At 47.0% G+C, this 26,518-nt stretch overlaps 1 protein-coding gene across 1 annotated transcript in view; it reads right to left on the bottom strand.

Annotated features, from left to right (window-relative positions):
- Positions 1-26,518, bottom strand: part of LOC140399909 (clustered mitochondria protein homolog) — a 150,770-nt gene that overhangs the window by 56,352 nt on the left and 67,900 nt on the right. The window contains exons 7-10 of the mRNA XM_072489425.1: positions 23,094-23,219; positions 21,312-21,459; positions 17,561-17,653; positions 6,287-6,981 (exon numbers count right to left, since the gene is read on the bottom strand). Of these exons, the coding sequence (XP_072345526.1) occupies positions 6,287-6,981; positions 17,561-17,653; positions 21,312-21,459; positions 23,094-23,219 (1,062 nt within the window). The remainder of the gene's footprint in view (positions 1-6,286; positions 6,982-17,560; positions 17,654-21,311; positions 21,460-23,093; positions 23,220-26,518) is intronic.

Below are 26,518 nucleotides of genomic sequence, written 5' to 3'. Positions count from 1 at the left end.
AAGAAGAGAGTTTTCAAAGAGGTTTATAAATTTTCACCCATCTCCTACAAGCCTGAGCTCCCTGTCCAAGCCTACTTAACATCTACTCAATCCAATCACTCTTTGGGGAAGGCTGATCTCAATGCGGATCTCGTCAATATCTATCCTGGTGTTTGTTTTTTTTAAAAATTACCTCACTATGCAGAACCTGCGCTCCAATAGACAGCATTGTTCAAACGCCACATCATATGTGTTGCGCCCACCTCATGACTTGTCCAGGCTACTCATGAAACCAGTTCACCATATTCAGTTTCTAATTTTAGCTGCATTACCATCAGGTGACAGTAGGCTAAAGCCAGGATCTGTCCCACGTGGAAGAGAGAGAGGGAGGGAAAAGCAAAGGCGTGTGTTTACATAATTTCCATCAGGAGTGCAGTGTACGCCATGAGGAGAATATCTGAAGCAAAAAGACATGGGTCTAAATTATCTGGTACCACCCACCATGGGAATCATCAGAGGCAACAGATGGACAAGCCAAAGGTCCGTTTACCTCAGGCGGGAATTTCCAGTCCCAGGGCTGGAGGGACGGGAAAATCCCACCCATACTTTTTTAATATAAATTTAGAGTACCCAATTCATTTTTTCCAATTAAGGGGCAATTTACCATGGCCAATTGACCTACTTTGCACATCTTTGGGAGGGGGGGGGGGCGGGCACGGTAGCACAGTAGTTAGCACAGTTGCTTCACAGCTCCAAGGTCCCAGGTTCGATTCCCAGCTTGGGTCACTGTCCGTGCGGAATTTGCACGTTCTCCCCGTGTCTGCGTGGGTTTCCTCCGGGTGCTCCGGTTTCATCCCACAGTCCAAAGATGTGCGGGTTAGGTGGATTGGCCATGCTAAATTGCCCTTAGTGTTCAAAAAGGTTTAGGTGTGGTTACTGGGTTACGGGGATAGGGTGGAGGTGTGGGTTTGGGTGGGGTGCTCTTTCCAAGGGCCGGTGCAGACTTGATGGGCCGAATGGCCTCTTTCTGCACAATAAATTCTATGATTCTATGATCTGTGTGTTGCGGGGGCGAAACTCACGCAAACACGGGGAGAATGTGCAAACTCTACATGAACAGTGACCCAGAGCAGGGATCGAACCTGGGACCTCGGCGCCGTGAGGCAGCAATGCGAACTACTGTGCTACCATGCTGCCCCAAACCCACCCATACTTATCCTCAATGCAAAATGTCAATGGAGCACCATTTTAATTTCCTTTTGAATACATCTGACTGTGGTCCCAGATGTTGATAGGGGTACTACAATTAGCTCAGTTATGCCAAGGCATGAGGAATGAAGTGACGGAGGGGAATTAGTCAATATAGCTTAATTTAATCACTATTTAGTGATACCCTGAGAGAACGTGCACATTTATAGTTGTTGGGTGACATCAGACCCCCCCCCCCCCTTCCCCCACCTCCCACCCCCTCCCCTCTCTCCCCGAACACACACACTTGTTAGATTTATACAGGTAGAACACAACATGGTCAGGTACCAAAGGCCAGTGAGTTCAGCCAGTACCACAGTACTGCACAGAGTAAGATACAAGACATTTAAAAAACACATGGGCCTGGATTGTGCAGCCCCGCCAGGGCATGTCTCCCCTGGTGGAAGCAGCGGCCATTTAAATTGCTGGTTATTCTGGCAGGACCGTAATGTCCCACAAGGTGGGAGGGATGGTCAAATCCTGACCATGGATTATCAAAAAACATTCATAAGAAACCATACATGACTCTCTCCAAAAGCTACTGTTGTCACATCAATTGAAAATGGAACACAGAGATCAAATGAGACCAAGACACACATCAGACCTGATCTACTTGAATGGCAAAACAGATTTGAGAGACTGAATAGTCTATTCCTATTCCAAAGTTCTTGCTTATGACAAAGAAACTACATAGAAATAATGAGGAGGTGGCTTTAGGATGACATCTTGGAGGATAGAAAGCAAAGGATAGAGATGGAAGAAATAATCTCAAACTGGAAAGAGGAATATGAGGTGTTCTGCAGGACTTAAGTGGAGACTATTCTTATGTATTAAATGTATAATTAATTTGGATTATTACGCTTAGATACAGTAAATTGAATATTGAAATTTGCTGATAACAACAAAATGGTCTGAGAATTGAGAAAGATTGCAGGAGGACACCAATAGATTAATATGTAGGCCACATTTTAACAATGGAAAATGTGAATGGTAAGGTTTGAAATGAATTAAAAGAGCAAGAGAACCTGATAAGATTGCTAAATGGTAAATGCAAATAGATAAGTGTATGAAAAGGAAAAAGCAATCATGGCACTATATTAATAGTTGCTTCAGAAAGAAATATTCAAAGTGAACTGAAACGCAAGCAGTAGAGTCAGAGTCCGAAAGCACTGGAAATGCCCTTCATCCCATTGCATCTGTGCTGGTCAAAAACAACCACCTAACTATTCTAATCCCATTTTAGTACTTGGCTCTTAGCCTTGTGTGCCTTGGGATCGCAAGTGCACTTATAAATACTTCTTTGGTGTTCTGAGGGTCTCTGCCTCCATCACCCTTTCAGGCAGCGAGTTCCAAACTCCCACCACCCTCTGGATAAAAATGTTTTTCCTCACATCCCCTCTAAAACTCCTGCCCCTTACCTTAAATATATGCCTCCTGATCCCTTCACCAAAGGGAAAGGTTTCTTATTGTCTATTCTTTCTATGCCCCTCATAATTTTACACATCTCAATCATGTCCCCACTCAGTCTCCTCTGCTCCAAGGAAAACAACCCAAGTCTATCCAATCTCTCTTCAGAACTAACACTCTCCAGCCCAGGCAACATCCTGGTAACTCTCCTCTGCACCCTTTCCAGTGCTATCATATCCCTCCTATAATCTGGATTCCAGAACTGCACAAAATATTCTAGATGTGGCCTGCACGGGACTCGTCCAGCTGGGAATGATTGTTTGTCCATGCTCATTGGAACTGTGTGCTCCCCAGCTGTGGGTGGGGTAGCTTACCCAGCACCAGTATAAAAGGTCAGCCACGGTCCCAGGTTCGATTCCCCGCTGGGTCACTGTCTGTGCGGAGTCTGCACATTCTCCCCTTGTCTGCGTGGGTTTCCTCCGGGTGCTCCGGTTTCCTCCCACAGTCTAAAGATGTGCAGGTTAAGTGGATTGGCTATGCTAAATTGCCCTTAAGTGTCCAAAAAAGGTTAGATGGGGTTATTGGGTTATGGAGATAGGGTGGAAGTGAGGGCTTAAATGGGTTGGTGCAGACTCGATGAGCCGAATGGCCTCCTTCTGCACTGTATGTTCTATGTTCTAAACACGATTAGAAAGGAGAGAGGACCCGGTGAGGTGTACTGGGCCTCGCATATGTTTTGTTGGCTGCTGAATAAAAAGACTTTTAAGGAATGTGGGACTCCCCTCGCTTTACTACAGGCCTAACCAAAGTTTTATACAGTTCCAGCACAATCTTGGACAATCTCAGCAGATCTGTGGAGAGAAAAGGGTGCTAACGTTTCGAATCTTGGTGACTCTTTGTCAAACGTTAGCTCCCTTCTCTCTTCACAGATTGATGTCAGACCTGCTGAGATTGTCCAGTATTTTCTGTTTTTGTTTCAGATTCCAGCATCCGCGGTAATTTGCTTTTATCCAGCATAATCTTCCTGCTTTTAAACTCTATGCCTTGGTTAATAAAGGTAAGTATACCATATGCCTTCTTAACCACTGTATCCACCTACTCTGCTACCTTAAGGGATCAGTATACATGCGTACCAAGGTCCATCTGATCCTTGGTGCACCCCAGGGTCCTGCATTTATCATGTATTCCGTTGCCTTGTTTGTCCTGCCCAGGTGCATCACCTCACACTTATCCGGATTGAATTCTATTTGCCACTTATCAGCCCATCTATATCCTCCTGTAATCTAAATCTATCCTCACTATTTACCACCCCATCAATTTTTATATCATCTACAAACTTATTGATCAATCCTCCTACATTCATCTCTAAATCATTTGTATAAACCACAAACAGCAAGCGTCCCAACACTGATCCCTGCGGGGCCCCACTGAACACAGGCTTCCAATCAGAAAAACACGCCTCGACCATCACCCTCTGCTTCCTGCCACTCAGCCAATTTTGGATCCAATTTGCCAAATTTCCTTGGATCCCATGTGCTGTCAGTCTCCCATGTGGAACCTTATTAAAAGCTTCTTTTATTAAAAGCCCGGTCATCGCTTTGAAAAATTCAATCAAGTTGGTAACACATGACCTCTGCCTAACTGCGAACTGTTCTTGATTAATCCTTGCCTCTCCAAATGCAGACTAATTCTGTCTCTCAGAATGGTTTCCAATAGCTTCTCCACCACGGAGGTTAGACTGACTGGCCTGTCGTTTCCTGGTTTATCTCTTCCTCTCTTCTTGAATAATGGTACTACATTGGCTATCCTCCAGTCCTCCGACACCTCTACAGTGGGCAAAGAGGAATTGAAATGTTGATAGAAATTTATTTTAAAACAAAATTCCAATTATGGGGCAATTTAGCCTGCCCTGCACATCTTTGAGTGATGGGGGTGAGACCGGTTCAGATTAGGGGAGAATGTGCAAACTCCACACAGACAGTGACCCGGGTGCTGGGATCGAACCCAGGCCCTCACACAGTGAGACGGCAGTGCTAACCACTGTGCCACTGTACCGCCCTGGAATTGAAAATTATTGCCAACACCCCTGCTATTTCCTCCCTTGCCTCACTCAACAGCCCGAAATACATTTAATCTGGCCCTGGAGGTTGGTCTACTTTTAACCCTGCTAGACCACTCAGAACCTCCTCTCTATCTATGTTAATCTCTTTAATTTTATTACAGTCCTTCTCCCTGATTTCTACACCCACTCCACCCCGTCACAAGTGAATACCGACACAAAGTATTAATTTAGAACTCAGGCTCCAGACACAAATTACCACTATGGTCCTCAATGGGCCCTATTCTTTCCCTTGTTATCCTTTTACCATAGGACCATAAGACATAGGAGCCTTAATGTACTTGTTAAACAATGCAGGCTTTTCCTTTATTTTCCCTGCCAGCATCCTTTCATGTCCCCTTTTTGCTCTACTAATTACCTTTTTAATTTTCCTCTTGCACACGAGGGCTTCTGCTGATTTGAGCCCTCAATATCTGCCAGAAGCCTCCCTTTTTCTCCTGATCGAATGCTGTATATCCCTCGATATCCAGGGTTCACTGGATTTGTTGGTTCCACCTTGTACTCTGCCTATTTCCTTCTTGAATGCATCCCTATCACTACCCCATTACTTTTACACTTCTCTGAAATTTGCCTCCATAGCTGCTCTTCTATTTCTCTCAGACTGTTAGAACACCTATAGAACACTCCCAGCAATGTGATTGCTCCTGTTTTTTAAGTTCTACCTATATAAGATTTCATCCCTCCTTCTGCTATAATTGAATCCCTGATCAAAATTGCAATACTCTCTCCTCTTTTATCTCCTTTCCTATCTCGCCTAAAGATCCTGCATCCTGGAATATTGAGCTGCCAATACTGTCCCTCTCTCAACCATGTCTCAGTGACAACAATGACATCATACCCCCATGTAATAATTTGTGCCCTCAATTCATCTGCCTCGTTCTTCAGACTCCTTGCATCAAAATAAATACCATCCAATCTTGCCAGACTCCCTTGTGACTTAACTGGTCTAGACATTCTATGCCTTCCTAACTCACTTGATGACTCTTCTAATCCCTGCTGAACCGTCACTCAGGATTCCAAGCCCCTGTCAAGTTAGTTTAAATCCTTCCCAACAGCATTAGCAAACTTGCCTACAAGGACACTGGTCCCATTTCAGTTCAGGTGCAAACTATCTGCCTTGTACAGGTTCCACTGTCCCCATAAGCAGTCCCAATGTCCCAGAAATCTGAAGCCCTCCTCTCCTGCACCATTTCTCCAGCCACGCATTCATCTGGACCAACCTCCTATTTCTATACTCACTAGCACGTGGCACCAGAAGTAATCCAGAGATTATTACCTTCTGGATCCTGTTTTTTAAATCTACTTCCTAGGTCCCTCAACCCTGTTTTCAGGACCTCAACCTTTTTTCTGCCTATATCGTTGGTACCAATGTGTACCAATCTGTTTGCCCTCCCCCTTCAGTATGTGGGAGTGGGATATGTCTATTTGGAGAAATGCATCAACACAGAGGGTTGACCAAAAGATCAAATACTGTGCTGTAATGTTCTAAGATCCTCTATGCATTCTGACAAATTACATTAGATAAAACATTACTTATGTTGGACGAAATTCTCCACTAGTTCTGGTCGTAGGCAGCACAGTTTATGTCGATATTCCTTCGGAAATCCTAATCTTTGACAGTCCTCATGCAATTCTTCACCAACGATTGGCAGGAAGTTCAAATCGGAGGGGAATGTCCGGAACAGATCCAGAAAGTAGCGCCGCCCATCATCGCCGACAATCCCTTTGCAATCCACAGAGGAGCACAACATAATTGGCTGTTCTAATTCATTCAGGACCAGGTGCTTCTGAATCCGAAGGGGACTGGAGGTTTTTAGCAACAAGTTGATGTACTCATGATTAGAAATGACAGTCTTCCCACAATCTACCAATCCATACACCACGTTCTGATCCTGCACCTGTTCCAGAATTCCAGGGATAATAGACTGCGCGATTATCCGATAGCCCCGGTAATCCACTATTACAGTCCCCAAAACATGCAGGCCCTCCACATCCAGGTTACTGTAAGCTTGGATCCCTTTCAAGTCATTGTTGGATGCAACATAGGCAGCACGATCCCCCCCGGACTCTTTGTAGCTATCCTGGATATCGAATCCAAAGCTGAAGAAAATGTTATTCCAGATGAAAATCTGCATTTTGGTGTAGTCTCCTGGGTTGATGGCCATGATGTTCCCATCGACCACTGCCATTGCACCACGGGTGGCGGCTGCAACAAAATCACTGTTCACCTAGTCAGAAACAAAAAGGGTATCTTAATTGGTTACGCTGTTTGAAGGCCTGTCTAATTGGGGGATAGTCTTTAATGCAGTGAAAGCTAACCGCCCTTAAACACAGCCCAGATGCAAGTTCAAAGCTTCCCGAGCCTCCAACGTGACAGTGTAAATAAGAGAATGGGTCTTATGCTGAAAACAGTGGAGACTGGCCCAATTGGAAATTCCATGTCAGCAAATTTAAGAAATTGTTGGAATACACACTCAGCAGCATAACATCATTATGGTGCTGAAGGAAGCCATTTGGCCCATCGTGACTGCACGAATAAGCATCTCTCCCAGTGCCATTTCCCTGCTTTCTCCCTGTAACCCTGTATATTATTCCATTTGATAAACCAGTCCCATTCCCTTTTGAATGCTTCAATTGACCCTGCCTCCACCATATTCTCAGGCAGTGCATTCCAGACCTAACCATTCACTGCATGAAAAAGCCTTTTCCTCATATCACTTTTGCTTCTTTTACTAATTACATTAAATCTGTGCCCTCATTCTCAATCCTTTCATGAATGAGAGAAGTTTCTCCCTATTCATTCTGCCTAGACCCCTCATGAAGTCACACGTGATCAGAGGTGAGGTGGTAAGATGGATACAGACTGGCTCGGTCACAGAGGGCAAAGGGTAGCAGAAGGAGGGTGTTTTTCTGAATGGAAGATTGTGACTAGTGGTGTTCCACAGGATTCTGTGCTGGGGCCTCTGTTGTTTGCGGTGCACGATTTGGAGGAAAATGTAGCCGGTTTGATTAGTAAGTTTGCGGATGACACCAGGTTGGTGACATTGCAGATATTGTTGAGGACTGTCAGATACACCAGGACATAGATAGGTTGGAGACTTGGGCAGAGAAATGGCAAATAGCGTTTAATCCAGACAAATGAGAGGTAATGCATTTTGGCAGGTCGAACATAGAGGGGAAATATACCGTAAATGGTAAAACTCTTAGGAATGCAGAAAGTCAGAGAGATCTGGGCGTGCAGGTCCACAGATCTGTGAAGGTGGCAACACAAGTGGACAAGGTGGTCAAGAAAGCATACGGAATGCTTGCCTTCATTGGACGGGGCATTGAGTGTAAAAACTGGCAAGTCATGCTACAGTTGAATAGAACCTTGGTAAGGCCGCACTTTGAATATTGCGCACAATTCTGGTTGCCACACTATCAGAAGGATGTGGAGGCTTTGTAGAGGGTGAAGAGGAGGTTTACCAGGATGTTGCCTGGTCTAGAAGGTGTTAGCTATGTGGAGAGGCTGAATAGACTCGGATTGTTTTCATTAGAAAGTCGGAGGTTGAGGGGTGACCTGATAGAGGTCTACAAGATTATGAGGGGCATGGATACAGTGGATGGGCAAGCACTCTTTCCCAGGGTGGAGGGGTCAGTCACCAGGGGGCATAGGTTTAAGGTCCGTGGGGCAAGGTTTAGAGATGTGCGAGGCAGGTTTTTTACGCAGAGGGTACGAGTGCCTGGAACGCATTGCCAGGGGAGATTGTGGAAACAGATACATTAACGGCATTCAAAAGGCATCTTGACAAACACATGGATAGGATGGGTATGGAGCAATATGGCACAAGGAAGTGCTGAGGGTATCATGACCGGTACAGGCTTGGAGGGCCGAAGGGCCTGTTCCTGTGCTTTATTGTTCTTGTTCTTTGAATTTAAATGTCAAATCTCCTCTCAGCTTTCTTTTCTCGAAAGAAAAGTCTTAACTTCGCCAATCTATTAAGGCATCGAGGGATATTATGGGGTGGGTGGGGGGGGGGGGGGGGGGGGAGAAAATCAGGGTATTGATCATGGCTGATCATCAACAGTGGTGGTGCAGGTTCAAGGGGCCGAATCGTCTACTCATGCTTCTATTTCCCCTGTTTCTATCTTCATAACCAAAGTTCCTCATCCCTGGAACCATTCTTGTGATTTCTTTCTGCATCCTCCCTAATCCCTTCACATCTTTCCTAAAGTATTGCACAATACTCTTCCTGAGGCCGAACTAGTGACTTATGCAAGCTCAACATAACGTCTTTGATCCTGTAATCTGTGCCCTATCAATAAAGCCCAGGAGACTGTATGCTTTATTTACTGCTCTCTCAACCTGTCCTGCCAACTTCAATGACTTTTACATATGTACACCCAGGGCCCCCTGCTCCCGCACCCGCTTTACCGTTGTATCTTTTATTTTAGATTGTCTACTTTCAACCTAAAATGAATCACTTAATATTTCTCAGCATTTAACTTCATCTGTCACCTGTCCACCAATTCCACCAACTTGCCTCTGTCCCTTTGAAGTTAGATACAATCCTCTTCACAGTTCACAATGCTTCCAAGTTTTGTATCATCCACAATATTTGAAATGGTGCCCTGTACACCCAGGTCTAAGTCAGTAATGTATATCTGGAAAAGCAAGGGTCCCAACACCGATCCCTGGGGTACTCCACTACAAACCTTCTGCTAGCACAAAAAACATGCATTAACCACTGTTTTTGGTTTCCTGTCACACAGATAATTCCACATCTGTGGGCCTTATGAAAGAAGGCAGTTGTGTGTAGAACCTCATAAACCCAAGGACCGCCCCCCCCCCTTATCCCCCTGCCATATTGGAAGAGGTTTTGCAACATCATTAGGCTAGCAATGGCAAGGGTAATTTCAGATCGACTACAGAACAGATTATGAAGTAATTTTAAAAATCACGTTTACATACTTTTTACCCTAGAAACATCATCGTCATTTGGTGTATCATAGAGCACTATATTCCTTCTCTCAGAAGCAAAACTTTTTGACAGCATTCATATTGTGTCTAGCTTCCTGAAAAGCATATAAAATCCTTGTTCTATTACACTGATCCTTTCTATCAGCGATCCACAATTCCCTGTTGATTGTGACTAGAAGTCTGCGAACTGCAGAAACTAATTAGCATGTATTCCTTCCGCAGGAGAAGGCAACACATAATGCCCAGGAGTGGCAGGTCACTGAAGGAAGATGTCCCAACACACACCATTTAAGAGTAATTGTCATAATGGGTTTCAACTCCGATCTGGCAGTTGAGGATGGGGATAATCCATCATGGGCTGGTTCAATGTGTATGTTTTCTGAGATAATTATACTATTCTGTGTCTTTGTTAGTTGCCATTTCATTCTTAACCAGATTGTAGAAAGTAGAGTGCTGCTCAAGCACACCAAAGTGAACTGGATTACCTTCAGATCCTGCAAGGATACAGCAGAGAAGAACAAGTCCTTTCAGTTTCCACTAGGCCCAGCAATACTGGCAAACACTCACCTGCCTCATTATTCATCGGTTTCCTTGTCGTCAGCAGCCCTGACACATCCACCCATGAGGTACAACTGACACTGAAGAATTGACAAGTGAAGAGGCCCAGAGCACAAGGAAGGTAGAAGATGCAGATGTGGAAGTGGAGCTTGATGTAGTTGAGCGGTGGCACAACACAGGTTTGCCACTAACTGCGGAACAGATGGATGGTGATCTCAAGCGTCCTGACAGAAAGAGAAGGGGCTCTAGTATGGAGAATCAGAGATTCCGTATACTCTCCTTCAAGATGTGCATCAAATTTCCATTCCACACCCAAAATCAGAAACGGATTCAACAAATTTCAGGAGAAAAGCCAGGAGATAAGTACAGCTATGGGACTAACTGTAAAACTTCTCCAGAGGATGACGGATCCAGGAAAGTCAAGCGATTCAACATGGAGATCCCGAATGTAGTTAAGTAGCTCCTGCACTAGGGTCAATTTCAACTTGAAAAGCATACGGGCAGCATCAAAGGGGGACTTGCAGGTATTTTGTTTACTCTCCAAGGGGTGTATGATATCATTCTCATATCCTGAGGTCTGCTCCTCCACTCATTGGTTACCAGAATCCTGTTCCCAAGACAAAGAGTGGGCATGTCCTGAGTTTATCCCAGGACGGTAGCATTGTGGGAGCAGCACGGTAGCATTGTGGATAGCACAATTGCTTCACAGCTCCAGGGTCCCAGGTTCAATTCCAGCTTGGGTCACTGTCTGTGCGGTGTCTGCACATCCTCCCCGTGCGTGCGTGGGTTTCCTCCGGGTGGATTGGATGTACAGGTTAGGTAGATTGGCCATGATAAATTGCCCTTAGTGTCCAAAATTGCCCTTAGTGTTGGGTGGGGTTACTGGGTTATGGGGATAGGGTGGAGGTGTTGACCTTGGGTAGGGTGCTCTTTCCAAGAGCCGGTGCAGACTCGATGGGCCGAATGGCCTCCTTCTGCACTATAAATTCTATGATAATCTACGAACGCGAGTGCCCTGTGAGGAGGCCCAAGACCAACCTAAGAAGTGCAGCTATCTATATCTCAGACTTGTGCATCTGGGTCTGCGCAGTTTGCTGGATGGATAGGCTCTCCTCTTGCGCAGCTGGATTAATCTGCCTTCACTTAAGCTTCCTCTTCCCCAGCATACAAGTCATGGAAAGTAAGATTCTCAATAGGAAATCGAATGTGCAGGCTCCAGATCAGAGTTCAATAATTGATTAAAAATAAAGAGTGGACTTCCGGGTGCGGTGATGACCAGCTAAGTCGCACGTTTCGGCAGCTCCCGGTGGAAAGGACTTTTGGGCTCTTGATAGGAGCCCCAACGGCAATTTTAACGGCTAAAAGCACTGTGCGGTAAACCAGAAGGGAATCCCCCCTGGACACGGATGGAAAAAGGAGAGGAAAGTGGCCGGATTGCGGTGGATCCTCTAGAGCAGCGGCAAGGAAGGCAAGCACAAAGCAAGATGGCGTCGGAAGGAGGCAGTTTAATATGGGGCCCTGACCAACAAGAGTTCCTGCGGCGTTGCGTGGAAGAACTTAAAAAGGAGATGAAGAAGGAGCTGTTGGCCCCGATATTACAGGCGATTGAAGGGTTAAAGGAGGAGCAAAAGACCCAGGAGCAGGAGCTTCGGGTCGTGAAGGCAAAGGCTGCTGAGAATGAGGACGACATACAGGGCCTGGTGGTGAAGACAGAGATGCACGAGGCACAACACAAAAGGTGTGCGGAAAGGCTGGAGGTGCTGGAGAATAATGCGAGGAGGAAGAATTTAAGGATTCTTGGTCTTCCCGAAGGTGCAGAAGGGGCGGACGTCGGGGCATATGTGAGCACGATGCTGCACTCGTTAATGGGATCGGAGGCCCCGACGGGCCCGTTGGAGGTGGAGGGAGCCTATCGAGTTATGGCGCGAAGACCGAGGGCTGGAGAAATTCCTCGAGCCATAGTGGTGAGATTTCTCCAATATAAGGACAGAGAGATGGTCCTCAGATGGGCAAAGAAAACTCGGAGCAGTAGGTGGGAGAACGCGGTGATCCGCGTATATCAAGATTGGAGTGCGGAGGTGGCGAGAAGGAGGGCAAGCTTTAATCGGGCCAAGGCGGTGCTGCACAAAAGGAAGGTTAAATTTGGAATGCTGCAGCCGGCAAGACTGTGGGTCACACATCAAGGGAAACACCACTACTTTGAAACGGCAGAAGAGGCGTGGACATTTATTGTTGAGGAGAAACTGGAATAAGCGGGCTAGAAAAAGAACGTTTGGGACAAAGTGGTGGGGCGAATATGTGGGGTGAAGAGGGGGGGGAAAAAGGGGGAAGAGATGATTTCCCAAGTTGTTAATCCTGCGACCCTGTAACTTTTCTCTCTTCCCCATGCCGTGGGGGAGGGGGGGGGGGGGGGGGAGGGAGGATGAGGAGCTGGGGGCGCCGGCCATTGGGGGCGGGGCCAAATGGGAAGCGCGAGCTTTTTTCCCGCGCTTTTTTCCCGCGCTATGCTAATCATGGCGGGAACAGGGAAGCAGGAAGGAGGGGGCCTCGCACAGTGGGAGCCGAGGTCACGGGGGGAAGCCGAGGTCGGACAGAGTTTGCTGACTTCTGGGAGCAACATGGGGGGTGCAATTACGCTAGTGAGGGATCTAGCGGGGGGGGGGGGGGGTTAACTGGGTTGCTGCTGCTGGGGAGAAGGGGGAGCTGGTATGGGGTGGGGTGGTCGGGGCGGGAGGGCCCCGTTGGGGGGAGATACGGCTACGTGGGAACCGGGTGAGGAGCTGGATTGAAAAAGGAGATGGCTAGTCGGCAAGGGGGGGGGGGGCAAAGAGCCCCCCAACCCGGCTGATCACGTGGAATGTGAGAGGGCTGAACGGGCCGATAAAGAGGGCACGGGTACTCGCACACCTTAAGAAACTTAAGGCAGATGTGGTTATGTTGCAGGAGACGCATCTGAAACTGATAGACCAGGTCAGACTACGCAAAGGATGGGTGGGGCAGGTGTTTCATTCGGGGCTAGACGCAAAAAACAGGGGGGTGGCTATACTAGTGGGGAAGCGGGTAATGTTTGAGGCAAAGACCATAGTGGCGGATAGTGGGGGCAGATACGTGATGGTGAGTGGCAAATTGCAAGGGGAGGCAGTGGTCTTAGTGAACATATATGCCCCGAACTGGGATGATGCCAACTTTATGAGGCGTATGTTAGGACGTATCCCGGACCTAGAGGTGGGGAAGTTGGTAATGGGTGGAGATTTTAATACGGTGCAGGACCCAGGGCTTGGCAGATCGAGGTCCAGGACCGGAAGGAGGCTGGCTGCAGCTAGGGTGCTCAAGGACTTTATGGAGCACATGGGAGGAGTAGACCCCTGGAGATTTAGTAGACCTAGGAGTAAGGAGTTTTCGTTTTTCTCCTATGTCCACAAAGTTTATTCACGGATAGACTTTTTTGTTTTGGGAAGGGCACTGATCCCGAAGGTGACGGGGACGGAGTACACGGCTATAGCTATTTCGGATCATGCTCCACATTGGGTGGACCTGGAGATAGGGGAGGAAAAAGAACAGCGTCCACCCTGGAGAATGGACATGGGATTATTGGCAGATGAGGGGGTGTGTTTAAGGGTGAGGGGGTGTATTGAAAGGTACTTGGAACTCAATGGTAATGGGGAGGTTCAGGTGGGAGTGGTCTGGGAGGCGCTGAAGGCAGTGGTTAGAGGGGAGCTGATATCTATTAGGGCACATAAAGGAAAGCAGGAGGGTAGGGAAAGGGAGCGGTTGTTGAAAGAACTTCTGAGGGTGGACAGACAATATGCGGAAGCACCGGAGGAGGGACTGTACAGGGAAAGGCAAAGGCTACATGTAGAATTTGACTTGTTGACTACGGGTAATGCAGAGGCACAATGGAGGAAGGCACAGGGTGTACAGTACGAATATGGGGAGAAGGCGAGCAGGTTGCTGGCCCACCAACTGAGGAAAAGGGGAGCAGCGAGGGAGATAGGGGGGCGGGTGAGAGATGAGGAGGGAGAGATGGAGCGGGGAGCGGAGAGAGTGAATGGAGTGTTCAAGGCATTTTATGAAAGATTATATGAAGCTCAGCCCCCAGATGGGAAGGAGAGAATGATGTGCTTTCTGGATCAGCTGGAATTCCCTAAGGTGGAGGAGCAGGAGGGGGCGGGACTGGGAGCACAGATTGAGACGGAGGAAGTAGTGAAAGGGATTGGGAGCATGCAGGCGGGGAAGGCCCCGGGACCAGACAGATTCCCAGTTGAATTCTATAGGAAATATATGGACTTGCTGGCCCCGCTACTGATGAGAACCTTCAATGAGGCGAGGGAAAGGGGGCAGCTGCCCCCGACTATGTCAGAGGCAACGATATCGCTCCTCCTAAAGAAGGAAAAAGACCCGCTGCAATGCGGGTCCTATAGGCCTATTTCCCTCCTGAATGTGGACGCCAAGATTCTGGCCAAGGTAATGGCAACGAGGATAGAGGATTGTGTCCCGGGGGTGGTTCATGAGGACCAAACTGGGTTTGTGAAGGGGAGACAGCTGAATACAAATATACGGAGGCTGCTAGGGGTAATGATGATGCCCCCACCAGAGGGGGAAGCGGAGATAGTGGTGGCGAAGGATGCCGAGAAAGCATTTGATAGAGTGGAGTGGGATTATTTGTGGGAGGTGCTGAGGAGATTTGGCTTTGGAGATGGGTATATCAGATGGGTACAGTTGCTGTATAGGGCCCCAATGGCGAGCGTGATCACGAATGGACGGGGGTCTGATTATTTTCGGCTCCATAGAAGGACGAGGCAGGGATGTCCTCTGTCCCCGTTACTGTTTGCACTGGCGATTGAGCCCCTGGCCATAGCATTGAGGGGGTCCAGGAAGTGGAGGGGAGTACTCAGGGGAGGAGAAGAACACCGGGTATCTCTGTATGCGGATGATTTGTTGTTATATGTGGCGGACCCGGCGGAGGGGATGCCAGAGATAATGTGGATACTTGGGGATTTTTCAGGGTATAAATTGAACATGGGGAAAAGTGAGTTGTTTGTGGTGCATCCAGGGGAGCAGAGCAGAGAAATAGAGGATTTACCGTTGAGGAAGGTAACAAGGGACTTTCGGTACTTGGGGATCCAGATAGCCAAGAATTGGGGTACATTACATAGGCTTAATTTAACGCGGTTGGTGGAACAGATGGAGGTGGACTTTAAGAGATGGGACATGGTGTCCCTGTCACTGGCGGGTAGGGTGCAGGCGGTTAAAATGGTGGTCCTCCCGAGATTCCTTTTTGTGTTTCAGTGCCTCCCGGTGGTGGTCACGAAGGCTTTTTTCAAAAGAATCGAGAAGAGTATTATGAGTTTTGTGTGGGCTGGGAAGACCCCGAGAGTGAGGAGGGGATTTTTGCAGCGCAGTAGGGACAGGGGGGGCTGGCACTACCGAGCCTAAGTGAGTACTACTGGGCCACCAATATTTCAATGGTGTGTAAGTGGATGGGAGAAGAGGAGGGAGCGGCGTGGATGAGATTGGAGAGGACGTCCTGCAGGGGGACTAGCCTACAAGCTATGGTGACGGCACCGTTGCCGTTCTCACCGAAGAAATACACCACAAGCCCGGTGGTGGTGGCTACATTGAAAATTTGGGGGCAGTGGAGACGGCATAGGGGAAGGACGGGAGCCTCGGTGCGGTCCCCGATAAGAAATAACCATAGGTTTGTTCCGGGGAGAATGGATGGGGGATTTGGAGCATGGCAAAGAGCAGGGGTAGCACAATTGAGAGATCTGTTCGTAGATGGGACGTTTGCGAGTCTGGGAGCGCTGACGGAAAAATATGGGTTGCCCCAAGGGAATGCATTTCGGTATATGCAACTGAGGGCTTTTGCGAGGCAACAGGTGAGGGAATTCCCGCAGCTCCCGACGCAGGAGGTGCAGTATAGAGTGATCTCAGAGACATGGGTGGGGGATGGTAAGGTGTCGGACATATATAGGGAAATGAGGGACGAGGGGGAGATCATGGTAGATGAGCTGAAAGGGAAATGGGAAGAAGAGCTGGGGGAGGAGATTGAGGAGGGGCTGTGGGTTGATGCCCTATGTAGGGTAAACTCATCGTCCTCGTGTGCCAGGCTAAGCCTGATACAATTTAAGGTGTTACACAGGGCGCATATGACTGGAGCACGGCTCAGTAAATTGTTTGGGATAGAGGATAGGTGTGCGAGATGCTCGAGAAGCCCAGCGAATCACACCCACATGTTCTGGTCATGCCCGGCACTACAGGGGTTTTGGGTGGGGGTGGCAAAGGTGCTTTCGAAGGTGGTGGGGGTCCAGGTCGAACCAAGCTGGGGGTTGGCTATATTTGGGGTTGCAGAGGAGCCGGGAGTGCAGGAGGCGAGAGAGGCTGATGTTTTGGCCTTTGCGTCCCTAGTAGCCCGGCGCAGGATATTGTTAATGTGGAAGGAAGCCAAACCCCCGGGTGTGGAGACCTGGTTAAACGACATGGCAGGGTTTATAAAGTTAGAACGGATTAAGTTCGTACTAAGGGGTTCGGCTCAAGGGTTCACCAGGCGGTGGAACCGTTCGTCGACTACCTCACAGAAAGATAGAGGGAATGGAAAAGAAGACGACAACAGCAGCAACCCAGGGGGGCGGGGGGGGAAGAGGGAGGAATCGGACGGACTCTCAGGGATGTTATTGTATATGTATAGGCACTTGTTTTAGGTAATGTATATTGGACTGTTGGATTGTATCTTTGGAGAGTATTTATTTTTGACAAGGCAGTTGCCATTTAGTTTGGTTTTTGTTTCTGTTCATATATTATTTATTTATTTGTTTAAAACTGGCCACTGTTATTTATATTGCTTTATTGTTGTTTAAAAGAAACACTACGTACTGTTATGTTTGGCCAAAAAATCTTGAATAAAATATATATTTTTTTAAAATAAAGAGTGATTTCCATGGGTTATGCAGAATATATCCCCCCCCGCCCCACCTCCCATTCCAATAATAATGCTGGCTGGTCTATTGGTATTTAATTTGTATCACAAGTTCCAGGAGATATGTGACAATTCTCCAATGTGTCTGCTCGTCAGTCGCTCAACCCAATGTTTTGTCACCGATTGAGGCTACTGTTCTTAGCCCCGTCACGGCGTAAGCCAACAAGGCCACGTGGTTTCCTTGAGGGCCTCTGGATTTATCACTGTGTCTGGATAAGATTTTGCTCTCACACAACAACTGGTATTAATGTTGTGGTGAAATGCAATTCAAACCTCATGCGGATCATGTAAAAAGAGTGCTTTTGTTCCTCACCTTGAAGATGGTCTGCTTCCTCACTATCCGCTGCATCAGGTCCTGACAGGGCATCTCCCATGCCATCTGCAACTCCTCATTCCAATCCCGAGGCTTTAGGGAAACGAGAAGCAGTAAATCATTCAATTTTTTTTTTAAAGCGCAATATATTATCAGATACCACACAAATTAGTTCTAGTTTATTCAGTTATTAAAACATTTTCACAAAATATATTTTGGCATGAATGATCGAATCCTTTCCATCCCAATGCTCAGTGAGTAAGTGTGCTGTTGAGCGCTATAGACTAACAGTGATGCCACGTAGAGTGAGCACACGAAACAACTCTTGACTCTGGTACATCCACACTTTTGAATATTGTGCCCAATTTTGGGTCCATGCACACATGGTGAAATATATCAGGGAAAGGGCCACAGGAAGGAAAATTTGAATCCATTGAATGAAGTTTCGAGTTAATATCATTTACTCTGACGAAATGTAAGTCTAGAGGGTGTAGTACAAAGGTCTGGCACATTTGGGACTAAATGTGGGACTGAGTACAGTACTGCCCACACAGTAAAGCAAGAAAACATATGGCCCACACCCAGGGTCAGTCTAGTGTTACAGAATCATAGAATTTACAATGCAGGAGGCCATTCGGCCCATTGAGTCTGCACCAGCCCTTGTAAAGAGCACCCTACTTAAGCCCTCACATCCACCCTATCCCCGTAATCCAGTAACCCCCACCTAACCTTTTTGGACACTAATTTAACATGGCAAATCCACCTACATCTTTGGACTGTGGGACGAAACCGGAGCACCTGGGGGAAACCCACGCAGACACGGGGTGAACGTGCAGACTCCGTACAGACAGTGACCCAAGTCGGGAATCGATCCTGGGACCTTGGAGCGGTGAGGCAACAGTGCTAATCACTCTGCTACCGTGCTGTTGGACAGAGCCATGTGTGCAGAAAGGATGGAGAGTGTTCCTAGCTTGCACACTTCACACAATATTTGTAAACAGTTCTCAAGAGTCAATAAAGACTTACAGTTAACCCATGTATGACTATGAAGACTTCGCCAACACTCTACAATATGGTGGCAGCTTGTGGAAAACGGTTGGAAGAACATAGAACATAAAGTGCAGAAGGAGGCCATTTGGCCCATCGAGTCTGCACCGACCCAGTTTAAGCCCTCGCTTCCACCCTATCCCCGTAATTACCCCTCCTAACCTTTTTGGTCACTCAGGGCAATTTATCATGGCCAATCCACCTAACCTGCATGTCCCTGGACCGTGGGAGGAAACCGGAGCACCCGGCGGAAGCCCACGCAGACACGAGGAGAACGCGCAGACTCCGCACAGACAGCGACCCAGCGGGGAATCGAACCTGGGACCCTGGTGCCGCGAAACCACAGTGCCATCCACTTGTGCTACCGTGCTGAATAACAATGAGATGAATGACCAATTAATCTAGTTTTCAGTGGAATCTTGATCAGGAATGAGAAAAAATTCAGCAAAGCAGTCTGACCAGAAAAGAAGCTCCACAAGCAGAGCTGCAGAGGAAATATTGCCAGGTCAAAGCTTCGAAGAAAGGCTGGGAAACTGGAGGCAGAAATTTAAAATTCTTACTGCAGCACAAGACTCCACTGAACCTCCTTTGGAAGTCCAATTTCTAATCAGAGTGCAGAGTCAGCAGACCTAACAGGGGCGAGCGATATCTTTTAAAACTCTAGGCTACAGCAAGTCCGGCAAAATCTATTTCAGAGTCAGAAATGCAGTTTGGAAAAACCTGCCACTGATCTACATACAACTCACAGTGTGCAGGCTCTCTCCAAAAAGGAAAATTTAATTTGGGAGAAACAAGACTTCTAAACTCAGCTGTGGGAAAGCAAAAGCCATTTTCTGACAGGTTTGCAACTTTCAAGTGAAATACTGAGCAAGAGAACTCTGCAGGCGGTTGAAAAAAAAATGTTTCAGCTGAGCATGATCGCCATTATATAGTGGTGCCCACCAGAATCAGCAAGTGCAGGAAATCCCTTTGTCTCCAAGAAACGGCGACGTCATCTCAAAATTTAGAATGCGCTTGAAGCAGAACCTCCACCTTTATATTTCTGGATCAGAATTTCAATCTTCCAGAACAATTTGGACTTAGCCACATTATCTTCATGAAGAGTCTCAGAAACAATTGGCACAAGTGCAATTACAGAACGCGAGTTTGAAGGATAGTGCAGAGGAATCGTGCTCTGCTAAAGAACAACTGATCAGTGTGGAGAACCTACTTTCACGTACAAAGATCAATTTGGAATGGAAAACTGAGAAATGATGAGAACACTGGGATATTGTTCACAGGAAGTAGAACACTTGAAAGAGGACTTGAAATGCTTAAATGATGAACTTGTAGAAACACATTCAACAAAGCTTGATGAACGTCAAGCATCAGAGGTCTCTAGTAAGCATTGTGCAAAATGCCTGGAACCGGAGAAAGAATTTCTGGTGCATCAGAACAGTTGCTTGAAAGTAGAATTAAAACCCAAAGTGACGAACCTCAGTCCAATCTGAATAGCATAAATGTTGGCGACAGGCAATATAGCAGAGCAAATCCAGATTTTGAAGCAGGGAAGAGAAATCCTACGAAACAAAGTGATGATCTTAGGGGCAGCACGGTAGCATTGTGGATAGCACAATTGCTTCACAGCTCCAGGGTCCCAGGATCGATTCCGGCTTGGGTCACTGTCTGTGCAGAGTCTGCACATCCTCCCCGTGTGTGCGTGGGTTTCCTCCGGGTGCTCCGGTTTCCTCCCACAGCCCAAAGATGTGCAGGTTAGGTGGATTGGCCATGATAAATTGCCCTTAGTGTCCAAAATTGTCCTTAGTGTTGGGTGGGGTTACTGGGTTATGGGGATAGGGTGGCGGTGTAGACCTTGGGTAGGGTGCTCTTTCCAAGAGCCGGTGCAGACTCGATGGGCCGAATGGCCTCCTTCTGCACTGTAAATTCTATGAAAAAATCTCACAAGTGAATTGGAAGAGTCCAAGGAGCCGTCGGTGACCACAGAAGAAAGATTTTGAACAGAACAAAATGCCCGGGTGACGTTGGCAAAGTTCTCTGAGAATTCCACAGATAACTCTGAAACAAAGACAATTCAACTTACCAGAGTAGTTGCTGAGTTTAATGAAAAGATTTGTAAGCTCGAAAACAAAGCCCCCCACCCCCCACACCCAAGAACTGCCCCTGGCAGTGCCACGGTATTGCCCAGGCATGACGCTCTTCCCTCCTGAGGGCTGTACTTCCCTTTGCACCCCCAGTGGGGACAACTGGAAATCGGACCTGTTGCAAACCTGGGGGATGATACAGCGGGGAAGCCAGCTAATGATATTTAAATGTATGGTAATTGGTTCCCTCCCTTTCATGGCAGGCATTTCATTATGTCATTGGCGGGGGTTGAGATCAATGTCAATGGGAAATCCCACTGGTGTAAAAGCCATTTGGTGGCTTTTTAGATTCTCTGCCCTCACCGGCTTTCCCACCCACTGAAAATGGGGGCAAAGATTTCCCCCAAAATAAATAGTTTGCTGGTTCCAGAAGACAGCTGATGCCCGTGTAACTGTACTCAATGAGCCAATAGGACAGGAGAAAAAAATAAATGCAAAATGGCTGTTGTACAACCAACCAATTACTAAAATAGAATTCAAAACTTGCCTTTTCCCCAAAGGCATTTTCCATCCCAAAGCTTAACAAAGGCCTCTAGATCAGAGTGTTGTTGGCCACCTCTCACCTGCCCAGTGATTTGCTCCTCATACCCGAGTCGTGAGGTATACGCATCCTCAGCCCTCACACAATCAATGGTGTGCTGCCTGTGTGGGGTTGTCCAACTGTAGGTTTGGAAGGGTGTGGCAACCCTCTCCAACGGGTGACAATTCACCCTGGAAATAAAGAGTGAAAATCACAAAAAGACACTGGAACCATCATGTGACCAAAATATTAATCTCATGTTGCACAAAACTTCTCCTAAACTAAGACACAACGTTAGCCGTACTTCTTCCAAAATAAAGTGTATTTGGGACATGACAAAAAGCATTTGGCAGAAAACAGAGATGGTAGCACATCCCCAAGATCAAGACAGCACAATTTCCAGCAATTTCTAGAAGGATCAAGGAAAGATACTCCGGACTGCCACTAACCATTTGTATAAAGCTGAAAAATGTCTTCCTTGAAAGACTATCCCACCTGCTGGGGTCAGCAAATTCAAAGCACAACGACTCTCAAATTTAGAATTGACCAGTAATCACATTCACTGAGGCATCCAAAGTAAAAGAAACAGAAAAGTTACCCGACAGGGGGGGCAGATCACTGGGGGTAACTTTGATATAGTAGAAATTTAATATCAGTCAATGCAGGGATAAAATGATGGTCGTCATGTTGATTTGGGTAAATGTTTTCTGAAAATTCACACAATAAAATTTTAATGGGTTATTTTAGAAAAAAGTTCATGGTGTTATATCCAGATTAAGGAGGCACGATTCTCCACTCCCACGCCGGTTGGGAGAATCGCCTGGGCCGCCAAAATTTCCGGGGACGCCGGTCCGACGCCCTCCCGCGATTCTCCCAAGCGGCGGGAACGGGCCGGTTGAGTTTTGTGAGCCGCAGGCCGGAGAATCGCCGGAGATACCCAAAATGGCGATTCTCCGGCACCCCCGCGATTCTGAGGCCCGGATGGGCCGAGCGGCCAGGCCAAAACGGCGGGTTCCCCCCAGCGCCGTCCACACCTGGTCGCTACAGTCGTGGGCGGTGCGTGAACGCTGGGGGGGGCGGCCTGTGGGGGGGGGGGGGGACGAGGGGGGATCCTGCACCGGGCTTTACCTGCAATGTGGGGTGGCCCGCGATCGGTGCCCACCGATCGTCGGGCCGTCCTCTCTGAAGGAGGACCTCCTTCCTTCTGCGGCCCCGCAAGATCCGTCCCCCATCTTCTTGCGGGGCTGATTTGGACAGGACGGCAACCACGCATGCGCGGATGACGTCCGTTATGCGGCGCCGGCCGCGTCATCTATTCGCCGCCGCTTTTACGCGGGCGACAAGGCCTGGCGTGGGTAGATGACGCGGCCCCGATACTGGCCCATTGTCAGGGCCTGAATCGGTCGGGACCGGGGCCGTTCCGCGCCGTCGTGAACCTCGACGACGTTCACGACGGCGCGGCCACTTCTGCGTGGGGGTGGAGAATCCCGCCCAGGGTGTTCTTCAAAAAGATCTTTTTTTCTAAAAAAAAAAAAAAGCATTGGCTCAAACTTAAACCTACATTTTGCAGAATCCATGAACTTAACTCTGCCATGTTAGAGAGAAGCGGAGTGCAAGCTGGACCTTCTCAGAGGTGGGGAAGGAGGTCAATTAAATTTACCTTCAAATGTCAGCTCAATGATACAATTCCAGCACTTTTGAGGCATGGAGTTGGGGGAGGGGGATCATGAAAACAGAGTTTCAGGCATTTTACAAATAAATAAAGAGGTCTTTATAGTGTGGTGCAGCTGCCTGAACAGATATCGCTCATTAGCTCCATTCATACCTTTTCTTCTGCAATGTTGCAAAATTCTTCTTGAATATCAGGCTAATTTGATTCAGAAGCTCCAACAGCGAGTGGCACAGTAGGCTAGGAATGCCTGGTTTTGGGTTAAACATATCCACAGTTGACCTAATTTAGAATAGAATAAATTATAAACATCTTTTATTTAGAATAGAATAAATTATAAACAAGCTTATTATTTTTAGAAAGTATGCAGGATTAATTTACTGCAATGTCTTGGATTAAGAGACTAGTTCTATCAGAGACAGGTCCATAGCGAGATCCATGATCTTTTTTTTTCTACCTAACCACATATTTCCTCATACTGGACTTCTAAGATTGCACATTCATCAGGATCAATCTCTATCAACTCTTTTGGGGTAAGATGTTAGATGTAAATGTCCCCCCACCTAAGATAGCCAAATGTACGCCAAGGTATATAAAGGCATTTTTAGTCAGCAACATTGCGAGGGTAGTAATGAAATATATCATTGCATGTTTCAAGTCACCATCCATCCATATTACCACCAGCTTAATTACCAGGTCCCATCACCACTGTTTGGCAATCCCATGTCAATAGGGAAGGTATTGGCAGAGGGAGGTTTGCAAAATAGCACTCTCCCCAACCTCCTGGTCCCTCCCCATAAAGTTACTTGAGAAAAATCTCCCGTAGTTAAACAAACAATCTCACAGGGATAAAATTGCACTATCAAGGTGATGTACCATCAATGATGACAGACGAGAGTCGGAAGAGTAAACTGTGGCTTTAATCAGCTAAAAGACACCTGCTGGCAGCCGGTCCCAGAATGAGGGCAGGGCTGGAGGTTAGCTACCTTTATACTTGAGCCCAAAGGGCGGAGCCAGCAGGGACAAACCCAGACATGTAACAAACAATAAGAACAGTATGTACAATATAATACAGTGGTTAACCACACAAGGGTTGCAATAAATGGATATGAAATGCATTCAGCAAAAAAGAAGTTAATGACACAAGCAATTATCAAGGCAAAAATCAGCCAGGAAATCCAGAGAATGAATCGTGCTTGACCAACATGACCGAGTTTGTTGATTGGGTAGCAAACGAGAGTGAATGAGGGCCCTGCAGTTGAAGTTGTGTTTATGGACTTGCGCTTTGGATGAAACGCCACATTTTAGGCTTGTTAGCACAAGGGATAGGCGAGGCTGTAATAGCGTGAATACAAAATTGGCCAATGAGTAGAAAACAAAGTTCTGGTGAATTATTATATATTTTGCACTGGAACGCAAGGTTCAGTACTAGAACTACTGTTGTTTTGATACACATTAATAATATAATTTTGAAACATCTAAGTTTTTTAATTCATTCATAAGATTTTTTTATTCATGGGATGTGGGTGTTGCTAGCTAGGCCAGCATTAATTGCCCAACCTAATTGACCTTGAACTGTGTGGCTTGCTAGGCCATTTCAGAGGGCAGCCAAGAATCAATCACATTGCTGTCGATATGGAGTCACATAGACTGATCAGGTAAGGATGGCAGATTTTCTTCCCTAAATGACATTAATGAACCAGATGGGTTTTTAGAACAATTGGCAATGGTGTCATGGTCACCATTAGACTTTAATTCCCGATTCTTATTGAATTCAAATTTCTCCATGGTGGACTTTGAACACAGGCCCCCAGAAGACTACCCTGGGTCTCTGGAGTACTAGTCCAGTGACAATAACACAACACTATCGCCTTCGCTGTTCATGTTTCAGACAAGGCCTGCATTTATTAACCATCCCAAATGGCCTTTGAACAGCTTTCTTGAACCGCTGCAGTGTGGTGAATGTACATAATGTGTAGATTACAACAGTACTGCAAGGTAGGGAATTCCACAATTTAAAAAAATATATTTTGATTCATTATAAACACAGCAAATCCCAAACCCATATTATTCCTGAAGTGCATCCACTGAGTCCCCTCACTTATACCTCACTCCCACAAAGAAAGCAAAACCTTAATGAAACTAAAAAGACAACTGCCCCCCGCCACCCCAACAGCTGGCGCAGGTACCAGTTCCCTGAAAAAGGAGATGAAAGGCTGCCAACTCGAATAGAACCTTCCTCCGACCTCCTCATTGTATGTTTGATCTTCTCCAGGTGCACAAATTCCACCAGGTCCCCCAACCAAGCAGAGGCCTTAGGCGGCACCGAGGACCTCCACAAATGCAGAATTCACCTCTAGGCTATTAGCGAGGTGAAGGCTAGCCTGTCTGCCAGCCTGCAGCTCCGGCAAGTCCAATACTCAAAACAATGGCCACCAACGGGCACGGCTCCAGCTGAACACCAAGTATCCCTGACATTGTATCAAAAGGGAAACCTAGAAACTAAGCTTGGGAGAGGCCAAAACATTAGGGTGTGATTCGCCGGCCCCAAAGAGCACCACTCACACCTGTCATCCATCCCCGAAAGGAATCCACTCTTGCCTTGTGCACCACCTTGAACTGGATCAGGCTTGACCTCGCACAAGAGGATGTAAAGTTGACCCTGTAAAGAGTCTCACTCCACATTCCTTCTCTTCCCACCCCCCACCCCGAAAGACGAAACCCAGATCACCCTCCCACTTCCTCTTTACTTCCTCCAAAGATGCGTGCTCCATCGTCAACATCTGTCCATGGACATCCAAAATCTTAGCCTCCCCCAACTCAGCTAAGGTCAGGACCATGTTCACAAGTGAAGGTGACATAACCAGGGGAAATTAAGGAAGCTTCTTGGGTTAAAAAAAAATAATAAAAAAATAAAAAATAAAAAAATTTTTAAATAAAAATTTTTTTTTTTAAAATCGCACACCTGTAAGTACTAACTTGATAAGAGTTTTTCGAGGAGATCACAAAGATGATTGATACAGGTAGGGCAGTGGATGTTGTCTATATGGACTTCAGTAAGGCCAATGACAAGGTCCCTAGTGGCAGAGTGGTACAAAAGGTGAAGTCACACGGGATCAGGGGTGAGCAGGAAAGATGGATACAGAACTGGCTAGGTCATAGAAGGCAGAGGGTAGCAATGGAAGGGTGCTTTTCTGATTGGAGGGCTGTGACTGGTGGTGTACCGCAGGGATCAGTGCTGGGACTGATGTTGTTCGTAGTATATATAAATGATTTGGAGGAAAATGTAACTGGTCTGATTAGTAAGTTTGCGGACGACACAATGGTTGGTGGAATTGAGGATAGCGATGAGGACTGTCAGAGGATACAGCAGGATTTAGATCGTTTGGAGACTTGGGCGGAGAGATGGCAGGTGGAGTTTAATCTTGACAAATGTGAGGTAATGCATTTTGGAAGGTCTAATACAGGTAGGGAATATACAGTGAATGATAGAACCCTCAAGAGTACTGACAGTCAGAGAGATCTAGGTATACAGGTCCACAGGTCATTGAAAGGGGCAACACAGGTGAAGAAGGTAGTCA

The sequence above is a fragment of the Scyliorhinus torazame genome, chromosome 1 (genome assembly GCF_047496885.1).
Source record: "Scyliorhinus torazame isolate Kashiwa2021f chromosome 1, sScyTor2.1, whole genome shotgun sequence".
In the NCBI taxonomy this organism is placed as follows: domain Eukaryota; kingdom Metazoa; phylum Chordata; class Chondrichthyes; order Carcharhiniformes; family Scyliorhinidae; genus Scyliorhinus; species Scyliorhinus torazame.
The sequence above is the reverse complement of the archived record's forward strand: the minus strand, read 5'-3'. Positions and strand labels throughout refer to the sequence as shown.